Source organism: Zonotrichia leucophrys, chromosome 27 (assembly GCF_028769735.1).
Source record: "Zonotrichia leucophrys gambelii isolate GWCS_2022_RI chromosome 27, RI_Zleu_2.0, whole genome shotgun sequence".
NCBI classification, from domain to species: Eukaryota; Metazoa; Chordata; class Aves; order Passeriformes; family Passerellidae; genus Zonotrichia; species Zonotrichia leucophrys.
The window spans coordinates 4,033,176-4,048,127 of NC_088196.1; the positions used below are offsets into that span (position 1 = coordinate 4,033,176).

Consider the following 14,952-nt stretch of genomic DNA (forward strand, 5'->3'; position numbering starts at 1 on the left):
TCCTCTATAACTCTTTCCTCAGCCCCCCGATTCCCCTATAACCCCCCAATTCCTTTATAACTCCCCAATTCCCCTATAACCCTTTCCTCGGCCCCTCAATTCCCCTATAACCCCCAATTCCCCTCTAGCCCCCAACCTCCTCAGACCCCCAATTCCCCTATAACCCCCAATTCCCCTCAGGCCCCCCTAATCTCCCTCTCAGCCCCCCATACCCCATCCAAATTCCCCCAATTCCCCTATAACCCCCCCAATTCCTCTATAACCCTTTCCTCAGCCCCCAGATTGGGGTTTGAGGTGAGCACCCTGGGACCCCCAAATTTGGGCTGGGAGGGTCCCATAGGGATGGGGGTGTCCCCATTGTCCCCTCAGGGATCCCTGCCAAGTGGGACTATGGGGTCATGGGGGTCTCATGCAGGTCAGGGGCCCTTCCAGGAGGACTGGGGGTGGAATTTGGGATTTGGGAATGCTGTGGGGTCCTTTAGGGGCTCTGTGGGTGTCTCCTGTGGGGTCTGGGAGTCGCAACTGGGCACTAGGGGTGCCATGGGGTCACAGAGGTGTCCCCAAGGAGGGGTTCAGGGCTCCCTGTGGGGGATGCTGAGGGTTCCTATTGGTTTGTGGGGAGGTTACAAAACCCCATAGAAACCCCACAGGGTTTTAGGTGTGGGTCCTACAGAGCAGTGGGGACTCCCATGGGAATCCAGAGCTCCTTTGAGGGTCATTTCAGGTCCCATGTGTGTCCCCAGAGGTCATTTTGGGTCCCACGGGTGTGGGTGCAGGTGACACAGGGGTCACTGAGGTCATTGTGCATCTCATGGGGGTTTTTGCGGGTCTTGGGGGTCACTGCAGGTGGCACACGGAGAGTTTGGGTCCCTTGGGGGTCACTTTAGGTGTCCTGGAAGTCACTTTGGGTCATTTTGTGTCTCCGGGGGTCACCGGGGTCACGGCGGTCCTCCCAGAGCAGACGAGACGAGGGCGGGGCGGAACAGAGCGGCACCGGAAGCGAGCGCATCACGTGACTATACCCGGAAGCGGCTGCGCGGCGGCACGGGGGGCCATGAGCGGCGGCACCGGGAACGGGAACGGCGACGGCAACGGGGCCGAGAGCGGGGCCGAGCGGCGGGTCCGCATCGTGGTGGAGTATTGGTGAGGGGGCCGGATGGATCGAGGGGATCCCGGGGGTGGGAGAGCCAGGGGTACCGGAGAACCGGGAGCACGAACTGGGGTGAGGCATGAGGGGGTTCAGGCATGGAGGGGGCTGGAGGGAGAAGGGAGAGGCTGAGGGGGATCTAGAGGGGTTGGGGGAGGAGGTGAGGAGGGGGTGGAGGGAGGTTGGGGGGCTCTGAGGGTGGGGATTGGGGGTTATAGGGGAATTCGGGGGCTGAGGAAAGGGTTATAGAGGAATTGGGGGTTATAGGGGAATTTGGGGGTTATAGGGGAATTTGGAGGTTGAGGAAAGGGTTATACAGGAATTGGGGTTAAGGAAGGGGTTACAGAGGATTTGGGGGGCTCTGTGGGGTGGGGAATTGGATTTTCGGGGAATTGGGGGGCTGAGGGAGGGTAATAGAGGATTTGGGGTGTTATAGGGGAATTCAGGGGCTGAGGAGGGGTTATAGAGGATTTGGGGGCTCTGCAGCGTGGGTCACTGAGTTATAGGCGAATTTAGGGGTTAAGGAAAGGGTTACAGAGGATTTGGGGGGCTCTGAGGGTAGGAAATTGGGTTATAGGGGAATTTGGGGGCTCAGGAAAAGGTTATAGAGGATTTGTGGGGCTGAGGAGGTATTGAGGGTTATGGGGTACGAGGGTGTGGGAAGGCTCCTAAGGTGGACATTGGGGTGCAGGATGCAGCAGAGCTCTTGTGGGGTGGCTCCTCAGTTCGGGGAGAGTTTGGGGGGTCCCTGCACCCCCTCCTCAGGCTGTCCCCACCCTGTTCCCCAGTGAGCCCTGTGGCTTTGAGGCCACCTACCAGGAGCTGGCGAGCGCTGTGAGGGAGGAGTACCCCGACATCGAGATCGAGTCCCGCCTGGGGGGCACCGGTGAGACCCCAAACTGACACCCAGAGCCCCCCCCAGTGCCCTGCTGGGGTTTGGCAGGGTTGGAAGTCCAGGGAGGGGTTGGAATTCCGGGGGGTGGTGGTCTGGGTGTTGTCACTCTGTAGGGTCAGTATGAGGGGGATGATGCCATGGGGTTGGTATGGGCAGGATGATGCCATGGGGGGGTTTGGGGGCACAGAACTGATGGCTGGGCCCCCCCTCAGGTGCCTTTGAGATCGAGATCAACGGGCAGCTGGTGTTCTCCAAGCTGGAGAATGGAGGTTTTCCCTACGAGAAGGATGTGAGTACCCACAGGGGGGTGTTTGCTTTGCAGGGAGCCCCCTCCTTTAATGGGATCATTGTTTTATGGAGCTGTTCTCCTTCCTACCACCCTGCCAGGACCTTCTGCAGGTCCTGCTGGGGTGGGGTGAGAGGGGACAGAGGGGCAGCTCCTCATGGTGGCCTGGGTTTGTCCCTGTCACCTCCGTGTCTCTCCCCAGCTGATCGAGGCCATCCGCAGAGCCCGCAATGGGGAGCCCCTGGAGAAAATCACCAACAGCCGCCCCCCCTGTGTCATCCTGTGACCCCCCCGGGGACAGCAGGGTCCCCCCATGCTGCCTTCCCTAAACCCTGCAGCCCTGGGGGGCTCAGGAGCCTCCTGGTGGCACTGGGGGGGCGTTGTGTCCCCTGCCTGACCTGCTGTGGGGTGGATTTGGGGGGGTCTCCCACCTGCCTTTGCCTCTCCCCCCTCAGGGTACAGGCTTGGCACCCCCATTTCTCTGTGCTGGGGGATCTGGGGGGGTCTCCCATGAATGGGAGTTGGAGCAGCTCCCAGGGGAATGCACAGGCTGTAGCTTTCCCTGGGATGTGTTAATGATTAAAATCCCTCTGGCACTGTTTAATGCAGGCCATGGGAAGGCCAGGCTGGCCCCACAGGCCCAGGTGTGTTCACACCCCCCCTGGCCATTCCCAGCTCTGCTTCCTGCCTGGAATGTCCCTGCCCTGGGCCTTGGGGTGAGGGGGTCCCCTATTTATTCTATACTGTGTATAAACCCAAAGGCCTGGGGGAATAAAGGATGGAGAATGTGGCTGCTCTGGTGTCCCTTGGGATTGGGGGGGTTCCAAAATCAGGAATTGAAGTGGTGGGGGGAGGAAGGGAAATAAAGGAGGAGTGGGGGAAGGAAAAGGAAGGGAAAGGGGAAGAAGAAAGAAGCAGGAAAGGGAAGACAGAAGGGGAAAAGCAATGGAAAGGGAAAGGGCAGAAAAGAATGGAAAAAGGGAAAGGAAGGAAAATGGAAGGAAAAGAGGGAAAAGGGACAGGAAAAGGAATGGAAAAAGAGGGAAAAGGAAGGAATGAGGAAATGAAGGAAGGGAGGAAAGAATGAAAGGGGAAAGGGAAAGAAAAGAAGGAAGAGAAAAAAGAAGGGGAGAAGGAAAGAAAAAGAGAAAAAAAGGAAGGAAAAAGGGGAAAAAAAGAGAAGGAAAATGGGAAAAAAGAAGGAAAAAGGGAAGGGATATAAGATGTTGATCCTTGGGAGACAGAGCTGGATTTGACAGAGAAGGAGAAACCAATCAGACCACAGGAGTAGAAAAAACAACCAATGTACAATTGTCAAATATACATCCCGGTGCTCCCAGAGAATCCCGGAGCAGCCGGGACTGCTCTCAGTCCAGCTGCCCTCAGTGCAAGTCCTCGTGTCCCAGGCACTGGGACAGCCCTGCGTGGGGGGGATGGCACGGGGGCTGTCCTTCTGCAGGCCCTGCTGGCTCTGAGCTGCTCCTGGGGGCACCCAGAGTGACGCTTGTGTCCCCACCGTGCTGTCCCACAGCGTCCTGGCTCCGCCAGCGGTGCCACCCCTGGGCACAGGGGTGCACCCCCAGCCCCACAGCTGTGGCTCATCCCTCCCTGAGCTGCCTTGGTGAAGTTTGGGGGGTCTTTCCTACACGGCCGTGGCGTCGGGGCCGGCCAGGCCGAGGTACTCGGGGTTCTCGGCCGTGGGCGTCGTGCCAGGGCCGCCTTCGGGGCCACCACCCTTGGCAGGGTCCTGGTTCCAGTAGTAGGGGTTGTCGAAGGCCTGGCTGAAGGGGCCGGGGCTGGGGGTGCCGTGGGGCGGTGCCAGGTACTCGGGGTTCTCCACAGCGTGGCCGAAGGGCGCTGGGAAGGAGTTCTTGGGGTCCTTGATGAGCCCGTTCTTGCCCTGGTGCCCCTTGGGTTTGTCCGGCGGGGACGGGGGCGCGCGGGGCGGGCGCTCCCCAGCCTGGTTCACGTACTCTGCAGGGTGGAGGGACATGTTAGGGACCCCCCCAGGGGTCATGGGACAGGCAGACACCCCCCAGCACCTCCCCAAGGGTCCAGCCAAGCCCTCCTTACCTGGCATGGTGCTGAGGGGGGCTGGCACAGTGAAGCATTCGGGGTCTTCTCCATCCTTGGCCGTCAGCCCGGTGGGATCCTCGCTGTACCGGGGCAGGGTCCCGGGCTCCCGCCCCGGGGGGCTCTGCAGGGCCACCTTGTCCCCATCTGGCACCTCTGGGACAGGTCCCTCTGGCCCCTCTGCCAGGCCTTGGGCGGGGAAGGAGAAGGAGGCCAAGCCCTCGCCCTCTTCCACCTTGGCTGGAGACTCCGCCGTGCTCTGCGTGTGGGAGGGGACACAGAGTCGGGCACTTGAGCCCGTCCCAGATGTGGCACGGGGTCACCTCCTCACCTGGAGCCCCCTGCCAGCCCTCCCTCCCCACGTACCCGCATGGAGGAGATGCGGCTGCGGTAGGTGGTGGAGGTGTCGGTGCTGAAGAAGCCGTGGTGGGGCACCAGGTACTCCTCAGCGTCCACCAGGTCGTCCATGTCCTCCTCATCCAGCAGTGCCCGGTAGAAGGTGCTGTCCATGGAGCCAGGCACCCCCACCAGGTCGTTCTGGGGGGGTCACAGTGCTCAGTGCTCACCCCAAGGCACAAATGAGGGGACAGGAGCTCGGGGATGTCCATACCTGGATGACCACGAAGCGCTGGGGGTCGCGGGCCATGCGGGAGAACTCGGTGACCAACTCCCGGAACTTGGGCCGGCACTCGGAGTCAATCATCCAGCCTGAACAGAGGCAGGTGCCATCAGGGGCTGGGAGCAGGGTGACAGCACGCCCTGTCCCCTCCCTGTCCCCGTGTCCCCTCCCCGTACATTTCACCATGATCATGTAGACGTCGATGGTGCAGATGGGCGGCTGCGGCAGCCGCTCGCCCTTCTCCAGCAGGTCTGGGATCTCCCTGGCAGGGATCCCATCGTAGGGCTTTGCCCCAAACGTCATCAGCTCCCACACGGTGACACCTGGAGGGGACAGGGGACAGCTGTGGGGGTGAGCAGTGCATTGGGACTCCCCCAAGTCCCCCGGGGTGGGGACACCCTGACGCACCGTAACTCCAGACGTCGCTCTGGTGCGTGAAGCGCCGGCGGAGGATGGATTCCAGCGCCATCCACTTGATGGGCACCTGGGACAGAGAGGTGAGCAGGACCAGGGGATGGATGTCACCGAGGGGAGCACCACTGTCCCTGAGTCCCATGCCCTACCTTGCCACCATCAGCGTGGTACTCGGTCTCGTCGATGTCCAGCAGCCGGGCCAGCCCAAAGTCAGTGATCTTGACGTGGTTGGGGCTCTTGACCAGGACGTTGCGAGCGGCCAAGTCCCGGTGCACCAGCCTCACCTCCTCCAGGTAGCTCATCCCCTGGAGGTGGCACATGTCCAGCTGTCCCTGGTGTCCCCAAGGACCTCCCCAGAGCTGCCCAGGTGCCCTGTCCTACCTTGGCAATCTGCACACACCAGTTGAGCAGGTCCTGGGAGCCGATGTGGTCCTTGTTCTCCCTCACGTAGTCCAGCAGGCAGCCGTAGGGCATCAGCTGCGTCACCAGCTGCACCGTGGAGGTCAGGCAGATGCCCAGCAGCCGGGACACGTAGGGGCTGCCCACCCCTGCCATCACATAGGCCTCCTGTGGGCAGCAGGGGGGTCAGGGTGGGGGTCAGGGGCTCCTGCCAGCCCTGTTCCCCTCAGTGTTGTGACCACACTCACATCCAGGATCTCCTTGTTGGCTTTGGGCGATGTGTTCTCCCGCAAGACTTTGATGGCCACGGGGATCTTCACGCTCTCCCCATCAGGGATCCAAATGCCCTGAGGTGGGGACAAGCAGGTGAGGGGATGCAGAGCAGGGAGGGTCAGGTGCAGCTGTGCTGTCCCCACTCCTCACCTTATAGACGGTGCCAAAAGCACCAGAACCCAAAACTTTCACTTTCTTCAGCTCCGTCTCCTTGAGGATCCTCATCTGGGCTTGGTTGGGGAGGGCCCCGCTGGGCGTCAGTGGCTCCACCAGCTGTGGGGCATGGAGGGGTGAGGAAGGCCTGGCTCCTGATCCCTCCCAAGCCCCGAGGGTCCCCTCCTGCCCCCTGGGACGTCCCCACCTCGGTCTCCTGCAGCAGCCTCCGCATGGCGTGCTTGCGCTCCTGCTGCCGCCGGCGCTTGACGCAGATGACGGTGATGAGGAGCAGGACGATGACCAGCAGAGCCCCAACCACGCCAGCAATGATGGAGGTCACCTGGCTGTGTGCCAAAATGCCATCAGTGTGGGGGACTGCCACCCAGAGAGGTGGTGGCACAACAGAGCCACACCCCTGCTGAGTGTTCACAGGGGTCTCAGGATGAGGGAAGAGAGGAGGATCTGACTCCATGTTTCAGAAGGCTTGATTTATTATTTTATTATATATATTATATTAAAACTATACTAAAAGAATAGAAGAAAGGATTTCATCAGAAGGCTGGCTAAGAATAGCATAGGAAAGAATGATAACAAAGGTTTGTGGCTTGGACTCTCTGTCCGAGCCAGCTCACTTTGATTGGCCATTAATTAGAAACAACCAACATGGGCCAATCACAGATACACCTGTTGCATTCCACAGCAGCAGATAACCATTGTTTACACTTTGTTCCTGAGGAGAAAAAGTCCTAAAGAAAAGATTTTTCATCAAAGATGTCTGTGACACCCCTACCTTGGCTTCTGGTCCACGGGACATCCGTCCTCATCCCGGATGGTGCACCTGGGGACACAGGTGTAACCCCATGCTGTCAGCACCCCCCTGCAGCTGCCAGCACCCCCTCCTCATCTAGGAACCCCCCCAACTCACGAGTGGGTGCAGTTGGTGGGGCAGAGCTGGCACACCCCGAATTCATCCGGGTATTTCCAGACGGGCACAAAGGAGGCGTCGGCCTTGACGCCGCTGGGGCAGCGCCGCACGCACTGCTGGGCGTCCTTGTAGTGGGCACAGGCCACGCACTGGTCTGGATCCTGCAGGAACAGGGCTGGCATGAGGGACCCAGGTGTGTGGGGACACCCTCACCCCCCTCAATGTGTGTCCCTGTCCTCACAGATCCAAAGCAGGTCTCGGTGCCATTCTGGGGCTGGCACTCGGGGTGGCACGGCAGGCACCGCGTCCCGTTGGCGTGTTCCCTGATGGCTCTGCAGGGCAAAAAGAGGCAGGGATGGGGTCCCAGCCTCACCCTGGTGTGTGTGGGGGCTCTGTTTGGCACTGCCGAGGGTCTCCACTCACCCATCCAGGAGGTTGCAGGAGGCCACGCACTCCTGGCCGCGCAGGAACCGCTCGCACGCCACGCACTGGGTGGGACCGGGGCCCCAGCAGTGCCCCTGGGCACAGAGGTGGAAGCAAACCAGCCCCTCTCTCTCTGCAGGAGGGGCACCATCAGCACCTTTGTCACCAATGGGGGGGGTCCACCATCTCCCCCCACCCTCACAGGACCCCTCTTACCGCACTGCTCGGGGGGTTTGTTGTGGGTCTGGAAGAGGCGCTGGCGGGGGTTACGGAAGATGCTGTGCCAGGGCACCTTCTGCAGGAAGCAGAGCTGGGGGTTGTGGTGCACCAGCACCATCCCGCTGCTGATCTCCTGCAGGGCCCGCAGCCCCAGCGCCTGCACCGCCAGGTCCTGCAGGGTCAGCGAGTAGGCGCCGCTGCCAAGACAGCCGTGGGTCAGACACGCCTGGCCTCATGTGCCTCCATGTCCCCCGTGTCCTTCCAGTGTCCCCTCATGGTCCCCTGCATCCCTCCATGTCCTCTCTGCATCCCCATGTTCCTGTGTCACTCCATGTCACCATATCCCCTCATGTGTCCCCCTACATCCCCTCTGCATCCCCATGTTCCCGTGTCACTCCATGTCCTGTGTGCCCTCATGTGTCCCTGTATCTCCCCACATCCCATGTTCCATGTCACTCCATGTCCCCAAATCCCTCTGCATCCCCATGTTCCCGTGTCACTCCATGTCCCTGTGTCCCCTCATGTGTCCCCCTGTATCTCCCCACATCCCCTCTGCATCCCCATGTTCCTGTGTCACTCCATGTCCCCTCATGAGTCCCCCTGCATCCCTCCATGTCCCTCCTGTGCCTCAACATCTCCCCCTGTCCCCTCTGCATCCCCATGTTCCTGTGTCACTCCATGTCCCCATATCCCCTCATGTGTCCCCCTACATCCCCTCTGCATGTCCCTGTGTCCCCTCATGTGTCCCCCTACATCTCCTCTGCATCCCCATGTTCCTGTGTCACCCCATGTCCCCATGTCCCCTCATGTGTCCCCCTGCATCCTCCCATGTCCGTGTGTCCCCTCATGTGTCCCCCTGCATCCCTCCATGCCCCCTCTGCATCTCCATGTTCCCTTGTCACCCCATATCCCCTCATGTGTCCCCCTGCATCCCCCCCATGTCCCTGTGTCCCCTCATGTGTCCCCCTGCATCCCTCCATGTCCCCTCATGTGTCCCCCTGCATCCCCATGTTTCCATGTCACTCCATGTCCCTGTGTCCCCTCATGGTCCCCCTGCATCCCATATGTCCCCTCATGTGTCCCCTGCATCCCATGCTCTGTGTCACCCCATGTCCTCGTGTCCCCTCATGGTCCCCCTGCCTCCCCTCATGTCCCTGTGTCCCCCCGTGTCCCCCCCTGTCCCCGTCCCAGCTCACTTGTGCAGGACCCTGCCCCGGATCACCCGCAGGTTCTGGAACACTCCCAGGTCCTTCATGTCCGGCGGCCAGGCTGCGATGTAGAGGAATCCTGGGGGGAGCTGAGTGTCACCCCCTGATGTCCCCCCCAAACCCAGACCCCCCAATCCCCCCCAGCTCCCCCAGCTCTCACCCGTCAGCTCCTCCAGGCTCTCGAAGATCCGCAGCAGTTTGGGGTCCAGGGGTGGGGTGTTGGTGCTGGGGTCCCTGCAGGGGATGGGAGGGAGGTTGGGGGGTTCCTTTTGGGGGTCCCCAGTGGGCTCAGGGAGGGGAATCAGGCACTCACCCAGCGAAGGTCTCGGGGAGGAAGGCCAGGCTCCCAAAAATCTTGGTGCAGCCAGAGAAGTGTTGGATGTTGGAGGCGTTCACAGCACGGACACCCTTCAGGAAATCCACTCCCAGCCCGTAGCACACTGGGGGGGCACGGCAGGGGTGTGCTCTTCCAGGACCCCTGAGCCCCCCAAAACACTGCCCCAGCAGCCACCGGGCACAGCAGCACCCCCACACAACCTTGGAGACCCCAGAGCTGCACTGAGGATGGATCACCCCCATCCTTGGGGTCCCCAGAGGCCCCCAAAGCTTGGGAAGGCTTCTTACCAAACCCTTGGGGTCCCCAGAGCCCTCCAAAGCTTGGGAAGGCTTCTTACCAAACCCTTGGGGTCCTCAGAGCCCCCCAAAGCTTGGGAAGGCTTCTTACCAAACCCTTGGGGTCCCCAGAGCCCCCCAAAGCTTGGGAAGGCTTCTTACCAAAACCCTTGGGGTCCCCAGAGAGCCCCCAGCCCCCAGGGGACTGCTCCCCCACATCCCTGGGGTCCCCAGAGCCACTCTTGGGGGCTGCTCACCCACACTCCTGGGGTCCCCACACCTGTCCAGATACTGGGGTGCTGCTCACCCACAACCTTGGGAACCCCATGGACATTGAGGAGCTGCTCATCCACAATCCTGCAGCATCCAGAGCCCCCCTCCCCATGCCCTGGGGGCTGCTCCCCCACATCCCCAGGGCACCCAGAGCCCCCCCAAACCCCTTGGGGGGGGGTTCTCACCCTCTGGGCAGGGTTTGCTGCACTTCTCACACTTCTGCACGTTGTTGACCGTGACCTCCTGGCTGTTCTGGGGGCACACGAGGGTGCAGGACCCCACCTCCGTGGCGAGGTAATTGTCTGCAGGGGGTGGCAGGAAGGGAGGGGGGGGTCAGGGCCACGCTGGCTGCCCCCGCACCCCCCCAGGGTGGCACTCACAGGGACACTGGCTGACACAGCTGGCACCAAAGGTGTAGCGCCCGTCGGGGTTGGGCATCGACTCGAAGGTGTCTGAGTTGTAGACAACGAGTGGGGGGCAGTGCAGCTCACAAATCCCGCTCCTGTTGAAGTTCAGGCATGCCTGGGGAGGGGGCACAGCTGTGTGAGACCCCTGTGTCCCCCCAGGACCCTCAGTGTCCCTGTCCCATGCTCACCAGGCAGTCGGAGTGCTTGGGGCCGGTGCAGCCGGCAGCGCACTGCTCGTGGCAGCAATCCGTGGGTTTCGTGCCCTTGCAGCGTGGGCAGCCGTGGCAGATGCTGTTGGTCACTGCAGGGACACAGAGGGACACGTTGGGGACACAAATTCCCCCCCTCCAGGCAATGGGGGAGACACCAGGATGAGGGGTTGGAGGGTAAGGGGGGTTCCGGGGTGAAAATCTGGGTGGTGGGAATTGAGATGGCAAATAAAAACAGTAGGAAAGGAATTTAGGGGGGGAAGTTCCCAGGGATGGGATTTGGGGTGTAAGAGGAGGCTCCCAGAGCAGAGATTTGGGGTGTAAGCAGAGGTCCTCAAGGCAGGGATTTGGGGTGTAAAGGGAGGTTCCCAGAGCAGGGATTTGGGATGAAAGGGAAGATCCCAGAGCTGGGATTTGGGGTGTAAGACAGAGCAGGATTGATAGCAGAGTCCTCAGAGCAGGGATTTGGGGTGTAAGGAGAGGCTCAGAGCTGGGATTTGGGGTGTAAGGAGAGGCTCCCAGAGCAGGGATTTTAGGGGATGTCTGGGACCAAGATTTGGGTGTTATGTAGGGCTCAGTGGAACAAAGATTTGGGGGCTTGTGGGGGCAAGATTTAGGGGGTAAGTGGGACAGAGATTTGGGGGGCAAATGGAAGGTCCAGAGATTCTCTGTAAATTGGACTTAGGTGACAAGCAGGGCTCAGCAGGGCAACAATTTGGGAGTGCAAACAGAACGTCCAGGGAGTCTCTGGGACACAGATTTGGGTGCCAAGTGGTGATCAGTGGAGCAGGGACATACAGAGGGAAAGAAAGGGGTTCCCAGGGGCTTTGGGGGTCTCTGAGGGGGGGCTCAGAGCCTCTGTGGGCCCCACACTCACATGTCTGGCAATCCTGTTTGCCCTCACCCCAGCAGTGCCCCTCGGCACAGAGCGCCCGGCAGTCGGGACCTGCACAGGGGGGAGAGTGAGCAGGGGGTGCCAGGAGGGGCTGGAACCCCCCCAGAGCCCCCCCTGGCAGCACAAACCCCCCACTCACAGCTGCGGGTGCGGGTGCTCTCCACCTGGATGTCGGCACGGAACTCGTTGTGCCGGTGCAGGATGTCGCTCCACAGGATGGTCTCCTGGAAACACAGCTCGGGGTTCCTCTCAATGAGCACCCCTCCCTTCAGGATCTCTGTGGGGGGACAGTTTGGGGGGTCAGCATGGACCTGCAGCTCCCACTCCTCGGTAGGGAGCTGGGGAGCACCCAGAACTTTGGATTCCCAGACCGGAGCTGGCAGCTCCCAACTACAGGAGCAGCAACCCACATATCCGAGTATCCCAGACAGGGCTTCCCCACCTGTGAGGTGCCTCATGCCGAGCTGCCGCAGCCCCGGTGCCCCGGCGGGGCCGGCGTTGCCCAGCACGGCCAGGGCGTAGCGCTCCTGGAAGAGCTGCGTGCCGCGGATGATGCGCAGGCTCTGCAGCTCCAGCCCGCTCACTTGGTTCTCCGCGATCAACACGTAGCCCTGCACCTCCTTGATGTCCTGCCATGGGGGGGACACGGGTGAGGGGTCGGTCAGACCCTCGTCTTTCCCCGCTTTGGGGCGTTTTAGCGCTGCGCACCTTGAGGAAGGAGGTGTCGGCGTCGGCGGGCAGGTAGGTGAGCTCCAGGTTGCCCTGCACCACCTGGCAGCCCTGGTACAGGTGCCGCAGGGTCTCGTAGTGGCTCTCGGGGCTGGAGGGACGCAGCAGCTTCATGTCGGTGCCGGTGCAGACTGTGGGGACAGCGGGGGCTCAGCGGGTCCCCCGATCCCCCCCGTGGGACACACACGGAGCTCCGGCCCCCGCAGGAAACGCCGCGGGTGCGGCGGCCGCCGTTTATCTCCCAACAGCTTCCGATGGGTTTCCTGCACCGAGGCTCCCCCGGATCCCAACCCCGGCAAAGCCCGACCGGGCCCCGCTCGGGGCACAACGGGGATCGGTGTCTCCCCGTGCCCGCGGCGGGGGCTGGGTTGGGACCCCCAGAGCGGCGGGGCCAGAGCGGGGGCCGCGGGCAGGAATGCGCTGCCCACGCCGACACAAGACCCGATTGTTGAGCGGCGACGGCTGCGAGGCCCCGCCGGCCCCATCCATTGTGGGGGGCTCCTGGCCGGGAGAGCATCCCCGGGCATCCCGGCGGGGCTGGGGGGGTGCGGGAACCCGCGCTGGGTGCCGGGCCCCGGGCGGGTGAGTCACGGGCGCGGGTGGCACCGGGCCCCGGCCGCCCGCTCCCGGCTGGAACCGCCTTTTCAGGTCGGGCGTGTTTGGGGAGCAGCGGTGACGCAGGGCTGGCGGGCACGGCTCGGCTCGGCACGGCCCAGCCCCGGCGCGCCCGAGGCCCCCGGCACCCCAACAACACCCAACACCCACCGGGGAGAGCCCCCCGCGCCACACCGAGCCCCGCTCCCCGCGCTGACCCCGCCGCCACCGCGGGGTCACCCCCAGAGCCGTCCCAGCGCGGGCAGGGGGCACACGGGGGTCTGGGGGGGCTCGGTGTCCGGTCCCGGCTGCTCGGTGGCTGAGTGACAGCCCCCGGTGCTGGGCAGCTGCGGGCCCGCAGAGCCGGCGGGCACTCAACTCCCCCGCCTGCTCCGAGGCCTCTCCGAGCCGGGGAAAACACGGCCAGGAAGGAGGAAACCCCCCCTGAATTTGGGGTTCGGCTGTGTCCCACCTGAGAGGGGTGAAACGGGGGGGACCCGGGAAGGGGAAGCGTGGGGCGGCCAAAGCTCAAGGTCTGCGCCCACACCTGCCGTGAGAGGCGCGGGGTGCTGGGGCTTCCCCGGGGCAAAGGGCGGGTGGGACGAGTGTGCGGATCCTGGTGGGATCCCGGCTCTGTTCCCCTTGGATTTGGGTTTGGATGCTCGCCCAGCTCCCCTGTGGGCACCGGGCAGGGCAGGGACTGCTCGGTCCTGCCGGGCTCACCCAGCGGGCGGTGCCAGCACCGAGCACCGGGGCTGCCCACGGGTGTCCGGCCGAGCCCGTGAGCCACGTGCCCACGGGGCTGTCCCGAGCTGTCCCCACCCACGAGCTGGCCCCACACAGACCCTCCCAGCACCGTGAGCTGTGGGCCGTGTCCCCACGTCCCCGTCCCACCACCCCACACCGAGCGTTCACTTTCCAAACTCCCGCTGCTGGAGCTGCCCCCCGACACGAGGAATGAGGCAGCAGGGTCCAACTTTTGGGGCTGCCGGTGCCCATTTTGGGGCCACCAGCGCCGTGCCCTACTGGCCCCGTTCCTGCCCCGTTCCCGCGGAGCGTGGCCGAGGCCCGGGGGCTGCCGGGCCGGGCTCCCCGCTCCCCCCGGGGCTGGGCTGGGTGCGGCACGTCGAGAATGTGGATGGGAGCGACGGGGACGCACCCACCCAGCCACCCACCCAGCCACCGAGCCGCTCCCGATGCCCACGGGGAGGGCACCCCCACAAGCTGGGGACCCCCGTTCCCGCTTCTCCCGGCGGTACCGGAGCCCTGCGCGCTGCACCCCGCTCCGGGCTCTACCGGAGCCCCTAAATCCCTCTGGGGAATCGTGCAGCTCGGGGGCACCGGGGTGAGCGGGCAGGGCCTCCCGCTGGGCCCCAGCGCCTCCCAGTCCACACCAGTTCGGCTCCCAGTCCTGGTGGCCGCAGGGACACCGGGGTCGCGCTGCCCGCGGCGGGGAGAACCGGGGGCACCCAGGGGGCACCGGGGGAGGCGGTCCCGTCACTTCCAACCGTGCAGCCCCCGGTGCCCCCCAGAGCTGCCCGGTCCCACCCCCGGTGCCCCCCTCGTTCGCAACTCGAGGCCGCCACCGTCCCCTCCCGCTGCTCCCTCGGTTCCCCCCACCGTCCCCTCCCGGTTTTCCACTCGGTCCCACCCCCGATGTCCCCCCGGTGCCCTCTCGGTCACGCCCCCCGTGTCCCCCCCTCCCTTGCCCGGTTCGCCCTCCCGGTGCCCCCCCGGTCCCGTGCAAAACTTTACGCGAAGTCGCCGCGCGGGGCCGGAGTCCCCCCGAGTCCCGGTGCCCCCCGGTGGGACCCACCTTCGGCGGCGGCGGGGGGGCACAGGGCGGCCAGCAGCAGCAGCAGCAGCAGCAGCAGCGCGGCGCCGAGGCAGCCCCCGGCCGCGATCATGGTGCTCAGCGCGGCCCGCGGCCCATGGCCCCGCCGCCGCTGCTCCGGGAAAGTTTGCGGAGCCGGAGCCGCCGCCTCCCGCCGCTCCCGGGCTCCGCCTCGCGATCCCGATCCCGGTCCCGGCCCCGGGCGAGGGCGCGCCGCGCGCTCCCGCCGCCCCCGCGCGCTCCCGCCGGCCCGGAGCAGGACAGACCCCCCCACCCACCCACCCTCTTCCAACCTCCCGGAGCACCGGGAATGTCCCGCCCCGGACCCCCCTTCCCTGCTCCCGAGCACCGGGAATCACCGC

The 14,952-nt window shown here is 63.8% G+C and overlaps 2 protein-coding genes across 2 annotated transcripts; one reads left to right on the forward strand and one right to left on the reverse strand.

Moving 5' to 3' along the window:
- The first annotated feature begins 985 nt into the window (after positions 1-985).
- Positions 986-3,118, forward strand: MIEN1 (migration and invasion enhancer 1). Its single transcript, XM_064733659.1, has 4 exons — positions 986-1,143; positions 1,936-2,033; positions 2,255-2,331; positions 2,531-3,118. The coding sequence occupies exons 1-4, from the start codon at positions 1,055-1,057 to the stop codon at positions 2,612-2,614; spliced, it is 348 nt and encodes a 115-aa protein (XP_064589729.1). The 5' UTR covers positions 986-1,054; the 3' UTR covers positions 2,615-3,118.
- Positions 3,119-3,601: 483 nt separating this feature from the next.
- Positions 3,602-14,764, reverse strand: ERBB2 (erb-b2 receptor tyrosine kinase 2). Its single transcript, XM_064733614.1, has 27 exons — positions 14,573-14,764; positions 12,142-12,293; positions 11,876-12,062; positions 11,573-11,710; positions 11,416-11,484; positions 10,518-10,630; positions 10,303-10,444; positions 10,108-10,224; positions 9,351-9,477; positions 9,198-9,271; positions 9,026-9,116; positions 7,827-8,026; positions 7,611-7,743; positions 7,429-7,519; positions 7,188-7,348; positions 7,053-7,100; positions 6,468-6,606; positions 6,257-6,379; positions 6,082-6,180; positions 5,816-6,001; positions 5,584-5,739; positions 5,429-5,504; positions 5,197-5,343; positions 5,012-5,109; positions 4,768-4,938; positions 4,402-4,660; positions 3,602-4,302 (listed from the first exon to the last, which is right to left on the reverse strand). Exons 1-27 carry the CDS (start codon positions 14,661-14,663, stop codon positions 3,971-3,973), a joined length of 3,720 nt encoding a protein of 1,239 aa, XP_064589684.1. The 5' UTR covers positions 14,664-14,764; the 3' UTR covers positions 3,602-3,970.
- Positions 14,765-14,952: the final 188 nt, after the last annotated feature.